The sequence below is a fragment of the Phasianus colchicus genome, chromosome 19 (genome assembly GCF_987193195.1).
Source record: "Phasianus colchicus chromosome 19, bPhaCol1.hap1.1, whole genome shotgun sequence".
NCBI lineage: Eukaryota > Metazoa > Chordata > Aves > Galliformes > Phasianidae > Phasianus > Phasianus colchicus.
This window is the reverse complement of record NC_143454.1, coordinates 4,063,184-4,079,390: the sequence shown is the minus strand read 5'-3', so window position 1 is coordinate 4,079,390 and position 16,207 is coordinate 4,063,184. Positions and strand designations below refer to the sequence as shown.

General features: G+C 56.6%; 2 protein-coding genes across 9 annotated transcripts in view; both read right to left on the bottom strand.

Moving 5' to 3' along the window:
• Nucleotides 1–1,984: 1,984 nt before the first annotated feature.
• Nucleotides 1,985–8,012, bottom strand: TOR4A (torsin family 4 member A). 5 transcript variants are annotated; one of them, XM_090121665.1, is made up of 2 exons: nt 7,884–8,012; nt 1,985–4,478 (listed from the first exon to the last, which is right to left on the bottom strand). In XM_090121665.1, exon 2 carries the CDS (start codon nt 4,437–4,439, stop codon nt 2,844–2,846), a length of 1,596 nt encoding a protein of 531 aa, XP_089977791.1. In that variant the 5' UTR covers nt 4,440–4,478; nt 7,884–8,012; the 3' UTR covers nt 1,985–2,843. The 5 variants fall into 5 exon arrangements, with proteins under 5 accessions (XP_089977791.1, XP_031457401.2, XP_031457403.2 ...); XM_031601541.2 differs by lacking the exon at nt 7,884–8,012 and adding an exon at nt 6,598–7,680; XM_031601543.2 differs by lacking the exon at nt 7,884–8,012 and adding an exon at nt 4,932–5,208.
• The window catches only part of ANAPC2 (anaphase promoting complex subunit 2), a 13,096-nt gene continuing 4,772 nt past the window's right edge, over nt 7,884–16,207 (bottom strand). Inside the window, exons 4-14 of one of the 4 annotated variants that reach the window (XR_016458997.1) lie at nt 15,639–15,813; nt 15,386–15,505; nt 14,873–14,990; nt 14,614–14,795; nt 14,337–14,478; nt 13,910–13,985; nt 13,408–13,611; nt 12,627–12,756; nt 12,106–12,341; nt 8,156–10,940; nt 7,884–8,032 (exon numbers count right to left, since the gene is read on the bottom strand). Coding sequence is in view for 1 of the 4 variants with exons in the window: in XM_031601540.2 (XP_031457400.2) it covers nt 10,728–10,940; nt 12,106–12,341; nt 12,627–12,756; nt 13,408–13,611; nt 13,910–13,985; nt 14,337–14,478; nt 14,614–14,795; nt 14,873–14,990; nt 15,386–15,505; nt 15,639–15,813 (1,596 nt within the window). In the remaining 3 variants the exon portion in view is untranslated. Of the gene's footprint in view, nt 10,941–12,105; nt 12,342–12,626; nt 12,757–13,407; nt 13,612–13,909; nt 13,986–14,336; nt 14,479–14,613; nt 14,796–14,872; nt 14,991–15,385; nt 15,506–15,638; nt 15,814–16,207 lie in introns of all 4 variants that reach the window. The other 3 variants (XR_016458998.1, XR_016458999.1, XM_031601540.2) reach the window with 3 other exon arrangements.

The window sequence follows — 16,207 nt, the reverse complement described above, 5'->3', positions numbered from 1 at the left end:
TGAAGAGCAAGCACTGCAAGTGAGACCAGCTGCGTGCTGGGTGGGACAGAGCTACAGCTGAGACATCAGCAGGCACCAAGGGGAGGCAGGAGCCAAGCAAACAGCAGCTTGTGAGCCCATGGATTCCAAGAACTTCAACCCATCGTCCTCCATCCCCCGCCCAGTGCAGCTGCTCTGCTCAGCCCATCTGGGAGCTTCTCTGCTGCAGCACTTTTCCTGCAGTGTAACCTCAGCCGTGCTCTTCAGAGCTGACCCTACACCCTGCACAGGGAGAACATGCAGAGCTCAGCCCTGCTCCCTGCCTCTCTTTTGCATATTTGAAAGCTCTTATCTCGTTTCACCTCACACTCCTCACACCTGCAGGTGTGTTGGCTCACACGGTGCAGCCCAGGCGCCGTCCTGACAGGGTGCCCTGATGAGCCCTGCGTTCCTTCACCCCTGCTGTACAGCATTCAGTGCACAGACCTGGGCCTTCCCACCCTGCCCAAGGCCGTGCTCTCACTCCTCATCCTCCAGCATTCTGCTGTGCCATCTCAAAAGCTGTTGCATTTTCCTCCGCACCTTGGATGAATTGCTTCAGTCACAGCTTCTCCCCTGCTCAAATTAAATGTTGCTTCCCTGGTTGCATTGATGTGTTCAGTGAAGATTACAGGGGGGGGGAATGCATTGAAGCACTGAATCTGCTGGAGTTCCTCATTAGCTTTCCCCCCTCCTGGGAGGACACGTTGTTGGGGATGGGCTGACTGCTGCACCTCCAGAAACAGTACCTCCATTTACACCCATCTGCACGCACTGCTCCAGGCTGATGTTATGGATCTGCTGGCAGAACCATCACAGCCAGGGGCACCGGGCAGTGAGGATGAGGTCCCTGGGTTGTGCACAATGCAGGAGGAGCAGCACCAGTGGCACTGATGGCCCAGCACAGCTGACATAATGCTGCAGTGCCTAACAGAGCAGTGTTGGTTTGGCACTGAATCACCTCTCTATCATCATCCCACAGCAAAAAGAATACAAACAGGGAGGATTCAGCCTCATGAGCCAGCACCTGCCTGCGGAGGCGGCTCTGGGCAGGCTGTGGTGGACGGAGCCAGCTCGGGTTAGCTCCTTTTTAGGAACCCTCCATCACAAACTCCCTTTCCTGGAGGCAGCTGAGCCCACGCAGAACGTGTACGTGCACCAGCTTCCTTGGGCTGGAGCCAGGCTGTTACTGGAGAAATGCAGGGGAAAGCCCAACCACTTCCCAGTGCCCGGAGCGCAGGGAGGAGGATGGGGACATCGGTGGGACGGGTGTCCCTGGGAACCCCAGGCACACACACCCGGAATGCTTTGAGCCTGAGCTCAGGGCAGTTCATTATCCATCACTGTGAATGCAAATCCTCCCAACTTGCTTGTGGGGGCACTTGGAGGTTTGGTGTCCAGCTCTCAGCCCTTTCCCAGGGACAAAGGATCTCCTGCATCCAGAAAGCAGCTGGGAGGTTATCCCTGGTATTGAGCTGACAGCGACCTGGCACTGCCCAGCCCCAAAGGCTGAGTGCAGAACAGTGGAGACCTGAGATCACTTTGTGATGGGGCACAGGCCAGGAAGATAGGGAAGGCTCTGCAGCTGCATGCTGGGGTGCACAACAAGCGATGCCCACAGCACATAGTCTGCATTGCTCCCATCCCTGGGCATCCTCGAGCCGAGCTGCTTGGGAAGAGAAGGGAGTGTGTGTGTCTGAAGCCAGCCATGCCTGCCCTCAGGGTGCTCCTCTGGGGCAATGGGGGGGTTCTGCCAATACAGGTTGTACCCCAAACACAGCTGACAGCAAAGGGGGTGTCAGGGGCAGCATGGACAGCCACTGAGCTGGGGTGATGCCTAACCCTCCCGTCATACCTTTGAGCTTTCAGCAAAGCTGCAGCCCTTGCTCCCAGTCCAAACCACAGCTGCATCGACCCAGAAGAGAAATCTGGGTGGAAAACCACATTTCGGTCACATTTGGGAAAAGTACTTTCAAATTAATTTATTCAAGATAGTTTGGATTTATTCCTGACAATAGCTCCGGAAGCAGAAGTTTGTGATGGAAGTCTTTGGAGACCAACAATGAGAAAGAGGCAAATCAAACAACCAGTGCAAACATCCACAGGATTACGTATATGATAATTCACAGCAAGTTGTAGAAGGGGACCTGGGCACAAAACCAAAACCTGGAGAAGCGATGCCATGAACACCTGCTCTACCTGCCTGCTCAAAACAAAGACGTGCTGTTCCCAAGGTACTTCCAGGCAATGTGCTCTCCACTGGGTCTCAATGGCAAAGAACATCCACAGGGCCATGCAGCACCAGGAGAAGCCCAGCAATCCCAGTTGCCCCGTGCCCACACAGCCCAAATGGCCTTTTCCAGTGCGTGCTGCCCAACAGATACCAGTTGCTATTTCAGGCTTTCTAGATAACGAGCGTGGTGAGGTGCACCCAGCAGCAAAAAGCAGAAGAGCTCCCAGTGGAGACTGCAGCCCTGGAGACAGTGAGATGCGGCTCCGTGCTGCTGAGACAGAGCACCCCAATGAGTTATGGGTTCTTCCTTCACTTGGTGCTGCACAGCGTCTGTCCTCGTTCTAACGAGTGCATGAGTAACAAACAAAGTGTCTCTAATTGCTGTGAAGCTGTGGGGCCCACGCTGGCCACGCCGCCCTCTGCAAACATGGGGAACACCCAGAGGAGAGGAGTGGTTGTGCTGCAGAGGAGCCTGGGCTGCCATCCCCTGCCCCGACCAGCAGCCCCAGGGCAGCCACTGAGCCACTCTGCCCTCACACACTCCGCACGAGACTGTAATCCTGAGAACAGGCTGTGTCTCTGCAGAGAATCCCTACAGCAGGTTGACTTTGGCCACAACCTGCTTGCAGCCCAGCCTGGAGAACTGCTTGTCGCCCGTAGTGTAGTAGCTGAGCTGGCCGGCCAACCTCTCGACGTGGCTCTGCTCGGGGTACAGCCCTTCCCTCCTCATCTCCTCCAGGAAGCAGTCTATGACGTGACTCCTCTCCAGGAGAACGAAGGGGACGACGTCTGCTGCCTTCCACAGCGGGTGGGCATGGCTCAGCACGGGCTGGATGACGCTCAGCAGCTCCTCAGCTCCGCTCCGTTGCTGCAGGAGCTCGGTGGATGCGTTCTGGATGACAAACTTGGTGATTTCACCACCCCCTATGTTGCTTATCAAAATGTAGATGGCATTGAGGAACTCATTGGTTTGGTTGGGTTCAAAGAATCGGCTGAGAGTGTCCAGCAGGACCGGAGACATGAGCTCAACCTCATCCAGAATGAACAGCGGTATCTTCTCCTCGATTTCAGCTCTCGTAACCATGTCAGAAATCTTTTTAGACAAGTCTGTTTCACAAGTCAGAGGATCCACGCCGCTCGGGCAGTGGTGCATGACAAAGTACTGAAGCACGAAGTCATTGTCCATGACGGAGCGAAAATGCTTGGCCAGCAGCCAGCCAACGTGACTCTTCCCCACTCCTGTGGGGCCATTTAACGAGAGGACCAGCGGCTTGTTGTGGATGTGGGTAGCAAGATAGTCCTTCAGCAGCTGCATAATACTTTCCACAGCAAGCTTCTGCCCAAATACTTCCCGGTGCATTGTTTTCTCTAAGCCATCGAGGTCATATTTTTGGAGGTTGTCATCCAGGTTCTCTATGGCGTTGAGGATCTGGAAGAAGATAATGACGATGAGCAACAGGAGGCAGCGTTTGGCATTGCTCTTCTCCTCCGTTGGGAGGTATCTCTTTGTTTTGTCAGGGTACAGAACTATCCGAGATTTCCTTCGTTTCTTTTTCCGCCTGGGTTTGCTCATCGCCCACTCTTCCACAGATGTGTCAAAGGTGAAATACTGGGATGTCTTGAAGCTGGACTGGTTAAAGAAGGACTTGGAGGAGCCGTACAGACCAGACCTGTTCAGGGAAAACTGCCTCTGGAGCAGCCGTGCATGGACGGGCTCGGATGATTTTTCCTGGGGAAGCTCGAAGTGCAGACGGCTTTTCTTCTGCACTCGGTAGCGCTGCTTGAGGCGGACGATTGCCCTCAAGGGAGAAGAAATAAAAGAGATTTTCTTGGAAGCAGCAGGGATCTCAACATCAGGCATTTCTTCCCCTTCGCTCTCAGAGCAAGACGCCTCTCCCTTCGCATCGGCCTCCTTGCAGAGCAGCTCTCCCTCCCCATCGCTGTCAGAGCAGCGCATCTCTCCTTCCACGTGGCCATCAGCATAAGGGCCCTCTCCTTTTGCAGTGCTTTCAGCACAGGACATCTCTCCTGCCACATCCTCCATGGCAGTGGGAAGTTCTCCATCCACCTCAGCACCAGACACCTCTCCTTTTGCACCACTCTCAGCACAGGATGCTGCTCCTTCCACATCCCCCATGGCAGCAGGTGCTTCTCCATCCATCTCTGTATCGAGCAGCTCTCCGTCCATCTCGCTCAGTTCTTACAGCCCACTCACATCCTCTTCTTTCTAAGGCAAAAAGAACAATGCAAAATCAACCTCTGTAAGAGCAGGAAGTGACTGACAGCAACCAAACGAGGCTGATTGGAACGACCACACACAGCCACGGGGTGTCCAAACACGGACCTCTGCGCGCAGCATCAGCCGTGCACCAAGGGGTGGGGAAGGCAGCGCCGGAGAAAGGGCGCCGTCGGACGGGGCGGGCGGCAGGATGCGTGCAGGTGGATCCCGCCCTGACCCCGTGCTGTTTCCTTAGCACCTGCCAAACACGAGCAGCACACAACAACACACCCCTCTATAAGGAAACAGCCATCCTACACCGCAGAGATGGGGCGTGGAAAGTTCTGCCGGCCGCCCCGCGGGGTCCTTTCCTTCCCGGGCAGCACTACGGCATCGCAGCGGCTCCGCCACCTCCCGCCCCCGTCCTTCCCCAGCCGGAGCCACGAAGAGCAGCGCGGTCACCTCCCGAATCCAGCCGTGGGAAACGCGTGGACGGAGCTCACCGGGCGAGCAGGGAGCGACGCGGCGATGGGAGCGCGGCGGGGAGCGGCGAGCGACGTCCTGCCGAGCCGACCTCCGGCCGCGAGGTGCCGGCTCCGTCCCCGCCCGCCGGCGCTGCCCGCCGTCCGTGTCACGGTGGGAGGGCACTTCCCCAGCGCTGACGCACGGGGACGGCGGCTGCGGTGACATCGGCGGGCAGGAAGCGGAGCCGAGCAGGGCGAGCAAAGCCGCTCCCAGCGGCCGCCCGACACGCAGCCCCGGCTCCGAGCGGCGCGGTGTGCGGCTGACCGCCGCCGGCCGGCCCCGGCACGTCGTCGGCTCTCACGTCGGGGCGGCCGTGCCCGAATCCGGCGCCCGGCGAGCTCCATTAGCCCCGAGCGTTAATTGCTCACCTTGCGCGGCGCCCGGCCGTGCCCCGCACCGAACCAGCCGGGCGAGATTCCTGCACGCAGCACGGCCGGAGGGCTGGCGGCCACGCCGGGTCCCCACGCTGTCCCCGTGTCACCCCGGCACCGCGGCGGTGCTCTCCAGTCCCGTTCACTTCTCTCACCCGGGCGCTGCCCGAATCCCACGGCACTGCCATCCCAGGGCAGCTGGGAACAACTCTATGGCACTGCCATCCCAAAGCGGCTGGATGCTGCTCAATGGCACTGCCATCCCAAAGCGGCTGGAAGCAACTCTGTGGCACTGCCATCCCAAAAGCTGGGGATCAAACCCACCACGCTGCCATCTCACAGTGGCTGGGAGCAGCCCCACAGCACTGCCATCCCAAACACTGGGGAGCAGCCCCATAGCACAGCCAGCACTACATTCTGTGGGATATCACAGACCTTTGTCTGGGGGCAGTGCACCCCTCCCCCCCCCCCGGGTTGCCCTACACCAGGGCATTGAGGAATGTGGGAATAGGAAGGGGATGCTGTCACAGGAATGGGTTTAGGGAGCAGAGTGGGAATGCAGGAAGCAGTGGCACATCCCAGCTGCTCCCCAGTAGATGCTGCAGGAACACCACCCACTGCCCTGCTGCATGGGGAGGTGACCCCAGGCCCTGCTTTGACAGCTGAGACCCCCACAGCACATCCACCCCACAGCAGGGGATGGCAACACCCTCTGAATGAAGGGGAGTGCAGGGACCAAAGCCCACCTCCAGCACCCCAGGACACTGAGAGCCACAGCTGCACTGGACAGCAGAGCGGGAGAAATGGTGCTGGGAAGGGGAACCACTGGGAAACCCCAAAGATTCCCCTGGGCTGGGAACAGCCTCCTGCATCTGAGTGCGTGTGGGGAAAGTGCAGAGCAAAAGGGGGGGAATGGGCAGAGGGGATGGGAGCAGATTTATAGCTCCAGGGAGAAGCGGGTCGCCTGAATCCCTGTGCCACCCCAATCCTGTGCCACCCCAATCCTGTGCTCCCTGCACCTCTGTGCCATTTACATCCCCATGCCATCAGCATCACCACGTCACCCTCACTGCTGTCCCATCCCCATCCCGTGCAGCTGAGCACACCCCAGAACCTCACCACATCCCATGGTGCTCAGCTACTCCCCACCTCCCCGAGCACCGCACGAAGGCAACGGTGACACAAAGCCCCAAATGCAACCATTTCCCACCCAGCCCCATCTGCTTACTGACCGTGGGCTGGGCATGGGGTCCCTCTGCGTGTCCCCCGGGTGCTGCCACCAGCACTGCTCTGCCCTCACAGCTGCACGGTGCCGGGAGGAAATGGCGCAGAGGAGTGGCCCTGCACCACTTCCTCGTCCCACTCCACCCTGAGCATGGCTGCCCCGTGTGAGGGCACTGATGGGGCTGGGGGAACGTGTCGGCCTTGGGATGCTGAGTTTGGGTGATGATGTGGGGTGTGATGGGCGCCAGGCTGGCAGCAGTGGGGTCACAGAGGGCCTTGGGGATTATTGGGGTGCTCTCAGGGAAAAGAAGGCGAATCTGGGACAAAGCAGCGCGTGGGGAGGTGCAGGTTTGTGCCTGGTGCAGCTCTGTGCTGACAGCCCTGAGCCAAACCTCCCAAAAGTGACACCCCCAGCAGCAGTGCTGATGGCAGGGGCTGCACCCACAGCTTGGTGACCCCCCCCGTGCACACATGTGTGCCCACTCCTCTGAGCTCTGCTCGGCCTTGTGCAATGCTCTCATTTCTGGTGAACCCCAGGGGGAAAGCACAGGGTGGGAAATGAAACCCCTCTCCTGCTGGAGCAGCAGCCCAGGAGCTAAAGTAGCTGGGAAAAACAAAACCTCCCAACTATTTCCCTTCCCTGTATGGACTCTGTGGCTGTAAGGATCAGCCCAGCCATTCCCTGCAGTGCAGGGACATCAGCATCACATCGTGGTCTCCTCCAGAGGAGCCGTGAATGCATTTTGTGTGCTGCAGCCCTCATGGACACAAAACAAGGCATTTTAGGGGATAAACTGGAGGTTTTGCAATGGGAGAGCTCCTCCCCAGCAGCACTTAGCATGGATGCATACCATAAAAAAAACGCAGAAGCAACGATCCCCAGCCCTTGTTAAAAACAGCTACGGGGAGAGCAAGAAGCTGCCACATCCAGCTGAAGGCAGTGGGGTGTGCAATGGGATGGGGTTCTGTGCAACAGGGCTGTGTGTGCAGCAGGGGGGCACTGCAGCTGTGGGGAGCATGCAGGTGCAACAAGGTGGGTGTGTGCGGATGGGGGGAAAGCTGTGCCATGGGGGGGGCATGCATGTGCACTGGGGGAGTGCAATGGTGGGGGGGCACATGCACGCAGGAAAGGCTGTGCGGGGGGGGGGGGGAGCACACATGGGCTTTGGGGCAGCGCAATGATGGGGGGCACACACATATTGGGGGGGAGACCACATGCATGCAGAGGATCCTGCAGGTGGGCAGTGCCTCGGGCCACCCTCTCCCCCCCCCAATCTCGAAGCCCCCCACTCACCACGGGCAGCCTGGAGTCCTGCAGCCCCCGCCGGGGCCCCCAGGAAGGACGCAGCCAGGAGCAGCAGCTGCACAGCCCTTCCTGCAGGGCCAGGAATGCAAATCCTGCCCAACGCCGCCTCTCCCGTGGCTCAGCCCCACTGGGCCCTCCTGGGAAAAAAGGGGTGAGAAAACCCAGGGGAAGCTTTGGGACACCCATCTCTTGTGGTCACTGGGACCAGGGGGGACCCAGAGTGTTGGCAGCCAACATGGGCTGGGGACACCCCACACAACCTGCTTTTGCTTTTCCATCAAATTTAGCTCTTTTCGCTGCATCGTGGCATCGGTGAGCTGGGTGCATGCAAATCCCGTGGTGGCAACCAAGACATAGAACAGGGCTGGAGGTACCCAGGGGGGTCATGAGCAGGGAGGTGCCATGCTTCCCTTCCCCGAGAACGGAAGAACAGGAAAAAAAATAAACTAAACTAAAAAAAAAAAAAACCAAAAAACAAACCAACAATGAAAGAAAGCATAACCCTTCTTCCCACGCTGCCGGGTGGGAAATTTCCAAACCCAAAAGCAAACTGCAGCCCACAGCAGGTGGGCAGGAGGTCTGTGGGGCAGGAGGGTCCGTGGCACCATTCAGCCCCACCTCACCATTAGCAAAACTTTCCAGGCTCCGTCAGCAGACGTGGCCGCACGTGTCCCCAGTAACCCAAACAGTTTACATGCGGGCCGGGAGCATCCCTTGTAGGGAAGAGGCATCCTGCTGGGTTTCTGGAGGGTTCTCTATAAACAGTTTATAAATAGAGCAGTGTACCTGGAGTGCTGGGATCTGCTGGGACGAGGGGGGTTCCTCTGGCTGCAGTGCTCCTGTTGCACAGTGCAGGATGAGATGAGCCAGAAGCACCAACTGTTATTTGTACTTCTGGCTTGTTTCTTTTTTTTTTTTTTTTGAGCTTCCGCAGTTCAGCCTGCAAAATTCCTTCCCCAGCTTGTTTCAATTAGCTTTGAGCCTTTTATGTTTCATCCGACTTGAAATGTTCATTAAACCCAAGTTGTGGCTACTGTAATGCTTCGAAAGTTGGGCAGTGACAGCCGCCCCATGGCTCTGGGATGGGGACACTGTGGGGACCCATGGCTCTGGGATGGGGACAGAGCAGCCTCAGGCAGCACCACTCTGACCCAGCAAACCCTCAGCTCACACTGCAGTTTCTGCAGAGGAGAAAGTGAAGTGTCCCCATATCCCAAAGCAGCGAGGAAAACCCCACAGGAGCTGCTCCAGCAGCACAGAGCAAGAGGCAGAGCAGAGCTGGGGGTTCCACAGGCTTTTGTCTCTGAGTCCTCATCATGTGGGTCCTGGGTGCAGCTTGCAGGGATGTCCCAAGCCATGGCACAGCAACAGTGGGGCCAATGCTGTGTACTCCACCCTGCTCCCTGTCCAGCCCCAAATGATGAGTCCATTGCATATCCTACCAGGGTCTGGTGGGATCCACATTACTCCTGGTGTGTTCAGTTTGGATTTCCTCCCCTGCCTGCTGCTGTTTAGGACTTGCCACCGTTTATCTGTGCCTGGAGCAACGTCCTGCACATTTGCCCTAAAACCCAAATTTTCCACCCTGCTCAGGGCTTCTGCAGCACTGTGTGCACACCCCAAGCACAGCCATGTGCACCATGCAGTCACACTGACCGAAAGTGCCCTCCCCACATCACCCCTGGGACCACCAACCCACTGCTTCACCCACCCCAGGTCCCCAACATCACCACCTGCAGTGGGTCCAGGGATCCCCAAGGGGGATTTGCCCTCACAGGAAGGGCAGCACAGAGGCTCCCCAGGCATCACTTCCAATTGCCAAATGTTATTCCCCCCCAACCTGCTCCAGCAGAATGACAGGAGGACATTTGTTCCCTTCTGGGATGGAGGGAAATCCCCAGTGAAGGCTGACCATGGGGGTCCGTGAGTCTGATTCATTCCCTACAGCACCAGGAACGTCTGAACAGCAAAACACAGCACCCAGTTCCTAGCACTGCAAGGCCAGCAGCCTGGAGGAAGGCCTGCAGGGAAACAACAACACGTGCTCCCACCCATGGGGGAAGAGCTGCAAACATGCATGAGGGAGATAAGCCCACAGCAGCACTCAGGATCCCCACAGGGCTGGGCTTAGGATCTCTTATGCACTGACAGACAAGGCTGTAACCCTGAAACACACCAAGGACGCAGAGGAGAAAGTGAATTTGTCCCCATATCAGTGGGTTCTAAAGGGAGAGGAGTATTCATGCTGTGGTAAAGCAGCACTGCCAGTGCCTGGACAGTCCTCACATGCCCCCAGGACTAACCAGCTCACCCTGGCAAACTGCTCTATCTCATCCTCTACAGCATTCCTCATCCCACAGTAAAACTATTCCACCCGTCTTTAAAGTCCTGAGCAAGGATTAGGGGACCCTGGGGTCTCCCTGGAACCACAGGAGACAGCACAGACACCACGTTTGTTTTGACACGAGGAGACACAGCCAACAGTTCCCTCCAAACCTCCCACAGCTGCGGCGGTGCCCGGCTGACTGCAGAGCTTCAGCATGGGGAAGTGTTGCAGAAAGCACCGCTGAGAGGAGAGAAAAGTGCTGGCACCAACCCAGAGACCACTGCTGGGTTTTTATTGAGCACTGACGGGGATCAGACACTCATTTATGAGAGGAAGGTAACGTGGGCAGCAGCTCCAGCCCAGCCGTTCTGAGGGCTGCACAGCCCACACTGTTGCTGAGCTGACTTCCCAGGTACCTCCTGTTGGGAGGGGGCACAGCACCCACCCCCAGCACAGAGCCTACCCAGCAGGATGCACAGAGCTGGGCAGCACCAGGCACTCACAGCCTAGTTGCAGTTCTTGGGGAGGCGATAGACGCCTCCGGAGTAGATGAGCTGCTGGTCCCGGACCTTCTTCTGCAGGAAGCCCTGCAGCTCCTGTATGTCGATCTCTGTGACCACAGGGCCCGTCATCACAAACATCTTCAGCATGCTGTGGATCCTCTCTAAAGACAGGCTCTCCAAGTTGGTCAGCATCGCCTGGATGTAGGTCCAGAACAGCTGCAGGGACACGCAGTAAACCACCATTAGTACCAGAAAAGGGCTGCTGAGAGCCCAGGCTTTAAGTGGGGAAATACCCAAGGAGGGGATGAGGTATCTTCACACAGCCAGAATGCAGGATGTGTTACTCAGGGGGTAAATGCAGGCAGGGCACCTCCATGGTGCACGATGGCACAACACACATCACAGTGTGACACACGGGTACAAGAAGAATGGGAGTGTCCAGGGCCACCCCTTACAGACAGCAAAGCTCAGCCTGGCTGTGCTGGATACGCCTTTCTGGTACTGTAAGCTGAAAAACACTGGGTGAATCCAACCTATGTCTGTTTTCAAATATGAAATCAACGCCTGAAGAGTTGCATGGATACATTTCTGGAGCAAAGGCAGCTGTCTAATACCCACATTACCCATACCCTGGGTGCCAGCAGGGACAGGGAGGTGATTGTCCCCCTCTGCTCTGCTCTTGTGAGGCCCCATCTGCAGTGCTGTGTCCAGGTCTGCAGCCCCCAGTACAAGAAAGACAGGGAGCTGTTGGAGAGGGTGCAGAGGAGCCACAGAGATGACCAGGGGACTGGAGCAGCTCCCCTATGAAGACAGGCTGAGGGAGCTGGGCTGTTCAGCCTGGAGAAAAGAAGGCTGTGGGGTGACCTCATTGCAGCCTTTCAGTACCTAAAGGGAGCCTACAAACAGGAGGGGAATCAACTCTTGGAAAGGGTGGATAACAGCAGGACAAGGAGAAATGGTTTGAAGCTGAGGGAGGGAAGATTGAGGTTGGATGTCAGGGGGAAGTTCTTGACAGAGAGAGTGGTGAGGTGCTGGAACAGCTGCCCAGAGAGGCTGTGGATGCCCCGTCCATCCCTGGAGGTGTTCAAGGCCAGGTTGGATGGGGCCCTGGGCAGCCTGGGCTGGTATGAAATGTGGAGGTTGGTGGCCCTGCATGTGGCAGGGGGTTGGAGCTTCATGATCCTTGAGGTCCCTTCCAACCCTGGCCATTCTGTGATTCTGTGATATTGCCAATAGTTATGTGGATGATTGATTCACTTCAAATCCTCTCAAGCTGGAAGGACAAAAAGCGAATCCAAAGGGCAAATCAAATCCATCCCCAAAAGCCAAAAGCACTGGACGTCTGCACTGTGCCACCCGCCCTGCAGGCGCCCAGACACACCTGCAGCTCTTCCTCTTTCTGGTCAGCCTGCGAGGCCATGGCAGAATCCCCCTCCTCGTCGCTGTCTATCAGGACGACCTTCTCCCCCTGGTCCTTCTGCTCCTCCTCGATGACAGTGAAGGTGCCGGGCGGCTCCTCTCGCAGCACTCCCTGCTGCAGCCACAGCGTCATCTTCCGCTTCAGAGACGTCACGGGCACCTTGAGCACCTCGCTCAGCTCCGCCAGCGTCCACGTACCTGCAGAGAGCACGGCTGTCGGGGGGGGCTGCAGGACACCGTGCCCATCCCTCGTGCCAGGGCTTCACAAGAAGGGAGGAAGGCAGCCCAGGGGTGAGCGGCCACACGCAGGGCCTTCCTGCAGGCACCGGGTGCTGAGCTGTGCTTTTCTGAGTGCTGTCTCCTTGCAGAGCTGTGGTAGATCCAAGCTCCAGGCAGGTCCTGCCCAACCCCCCGACGGAGCTCTCGGCCCTATGGCAACGCAGCCTTTCCGCCCACCTCTGTGTGCCACATCACATCACTCACTCTTGGTCTGGAAGTGCAGGATGATGGCAGCATGCACAGGGGAGACGGACAGGGAGAGCGTGCGGTCGGCCAGCTCCACATCCAGGCTCACCAGCCCCAGGTGGTACTTCCAGTTCAGGGTCCTCATGGCCTGGAAGAGAGAAGCAGCAGATCTTCCAGCCCCTTTGTTGCTATGGCTAGCTGAATTCTATTCACCTCCAACAAAGACAAAGGCTGCTCCCACTTCACGAATCTCTGTCCCACCATTATCCATTCCCTGCTCCCTCAAAAGGAAACACCCTTGACATGAGTTGTTGCCCAACCCTTGCCCAATACCAGTGTCTCTCTCCTGCCTGAAAACCTCTCCTCAAGAGAACAAACAGAAGAGTAACAGAGTACTGAAGTAAAGAGGCCCAACAGGATGGGATGTGCACTGGCACGGGCTGCACAGGGAGTGGTGCAGTCACCATCCCTGGAGGTGCTCCAGAACCACAGAGATGTGGCCACTGGGGACAAGGTCAGTGGGCATGGTGGGATGGGCTGATGGTTGGACATGATGATCTCCGTGGTCTTTTCCATTGTAATGGTTCTACTATTTGTTCTTCTGGCAGTAGCTAAGCTGGGGTAGCTTCTAATCCACTTTCAAAGCTGGAGGACTTTGGTATTCCACTGTCACGCTGTGGGTGCAGCAGCAGCTATGCTGTAAGGGGTGTTACAGGGACTCTAGAAAGGTCATGCAAACTCACGCTACATAGCAGAGCTAGCAACACAAAACTCTTATGGAGGGTTAAGGAATCCTCACCTTCAATTTCTCATACTTCTTGGAATAGGCTTCCATGGCTTCCTTGACCTGCTCTGGAAGCTCCAGCTTCTCCTCCTTCAGCGGTGGCCAGAACTCACTGGACAGGATAACAGCCACAAGGCTGAATGGTGGCCTCTCCTCCTCCGGGAGCTTTTCTTCCTCATCACGAATGTTGGCGTTAATGCGCCGTGAGTCAGCCATGTCCTGGAGAAGGCAGAGGACAATAAGAGCCCTTCTACATCCACAACAGTGTCAGCAGGAAGAGCAAGGGAGGCACCAACACTGCAGCATCCACACCAGCCAACAACCCCACCCACCACACTTGAACAGCCATCCCTAATGCAATTCTGCCTGTCACAACTCAGCCCCCTCACTGGGATTCTCATGACCCCATTTCACTAAAGGACTCTTTGTGGTCACTCTTCTTCACCAACGAGCAAAAGCACCCAGAACTTGAATTTAAAAAAGCTAAAAACAAACAACAACAACAAAAGCCAATTACTTTTAACATGACTTCACAATAGTGCATCTGAGCTTCGCCAAACCGCAGCTTGAGCAGCTCCACGTTGCGGATTTCCCTGGTGAGACAAACAAAGGATCACACGTGGGTTCCAAGAGACAAAGTTGGGTTGCAGCTGAGGTTTCCTGATGGTTCACCCCTTTTTTGTACTTTGACACCTTCTGCTGAGCCTCAGCAGCCCCTGAGGGTTGCTGGAAAATAGGGGATGGAGCTCAGGGCATCTGTGCTTCCACATCCCTATGTGCTGCCCTATTAGTGCAAGCCAAAGGCAAGACTGGGCAGCAGGCAGCTAGTAAGCCCTGAACTTCCAGATGCCACCCATGACTGCAGAGGAGATGGCTGCAGAAATGGCATTCTGTAGGCCCAAGGCTGGAGCAGACCCTGCCAGGTGATTTCAGCTGGGTCTCACCTCTCCGCACTGTAGTTGAACTGATGCAGCAGTCGGTCGGCCAGGAGCGTGCGGTACTCGTTGATAAACAGATCCTTGCTGCCATAGATGCTCACCAGCAGGCTGATGATGTCTGAGGATCGGCGCTTGGAACTTGATTTCCCTATTGAAATGCAGCAGAGAGCAATGTGAGATGAGCAAAGCCCCAGCCCAGACTGGCACAACCAAACGAGTGACTCAAGACTACAGACTGCCACGGGGAGACAGCGGGCTGCCTTGATGCCTGCTCTGAATTAACCTGGATCTGCATCAACTGGGTCAGGGACCCAGTCCCCTGGTTCTGAGATGTCATCATCACTCTCCTGCCCGTTCTCCAGTGTCACTGGGTCAGCTTTTGAGAGCTCATTTGCCAGATCTCCGGAGCCCTCAGCATCCCCTGTGAGACCGGCCACAATCTGCCGCACGGTGTCCTCCCGTGTCCTGCCAAAAGGTGAGAGATACAGAGCAATGAAGGGAAGGGGAAGGGGATGCACAGGGCTGCCCTGAGGGCCTCTTACCTCAGATACTTCCTGATGGGCTCACAGGCAACCTCCAGGATAACCATGGAGGGGTCCAGCTCCCGCAGGGCCTTGATGGCCGAGATATACAGAGTGATGATGTCGGATGTGTTGACGCCTAGGAGAGGAGCAGGGCAGCAACCCAGAGTCCCAGAGCACAGGTTTGGATACAAGAAAGGTTCTGTTAGATCTATGGAGCTGGAGGCGAAGGGCTTGCAGCCCTTTTGGCTCATCCAACGTGGAGAGAACAGATCTTTATGGCTGAGAAACCAGCTCCAGCCACAAATGCAGGCTCAAAGACTACTGTAAACCAGCTTAGCTTCCCAACCCATTCAGATCAAAGCTAAACTTGGGAAGCAGAAGGGGCTGGGATGTAACCAGCTGCCACTGCCCATGCATGCTCCACACAGAGAGCTCACAGAGTGCACAGCCCGGCTGCCTCTCGCTCAGCAGACCCTCACAACCAGGCTCCTAATTGTGCTGTGATGACATGCACAGGGATGTAAAACCCACCAGGATGCAGAAGTCGTATTTCCAGGGCGCTTTTCAGGGAGCTGAGCAGCTGCTGCCTCAGGTTTGTCCTTTCCAGGCAGAACTTGAGGTCCTCCACAGCAGGCTTTGATTCTGGGAAATCTACAGACCAAGCAGCGATCAGAAGCAGTGCCACACACCACGGGGAGACACGTGGCACCAGGAGGTGAGCGCATGGCGAGCACAGATCTACCATTCAATCCAACCCTGCAGTGAACGAGTGGGTGACACCGACCTCGAATAATGCTGAACAGCTCTTCAATCAGCATGCTGGCGTAGATGCGGTAGAAGAACCTCTGGACGTGGCACCGCCAGCGCTTCAGGGTGCTGCTGGCTTCTGCAGAGGGGCGAGCCAAGGGGCCATCCTGCAGAAACACTCTGCTGAGCCAGCCGAGCACCTTCTCGATCCACTGCAACAGCAGAGGGAGAGCACAGGGATGGAGGACACCTCTGCACAGCAGAATATTCCATCCTGCAGAGTTCGACTGGTTTTTAATCTACGTTTGCAGAACTGTGCATCCCCTTCCCCTTCCCTTCATTGCTCTTTGAGGGAATAGGAGCAAAGTGCTCAGCTCGGCACCCTCAGCCCAGAACTTCAGTGGTTCCTGGAATCAGTAAAGAACAAGCAAGCCATCCCAAACACTCCCAGCAGGCACTCAGACAGGATCCTGAGTACCAACCCAGCCTTTTCATAATAACATCCTACAACCTGATCAAACAGCATCAGAGGCCGATTTTATATACTGGAGATCTCATTTTCTACTTTGTCATATTTGTCATAATTCAAACACACCCAACTACTAC

Bases quoted from the DNA above. Each gene is read 5' to 3' on its own strand.
- TOR4A (XM_090121665.1), bottom strand. From the start codon at position 4,439: ATGGACGGAGAGCTGCTCGATACAGAGATGGATGGAGAAGCACCTGCT.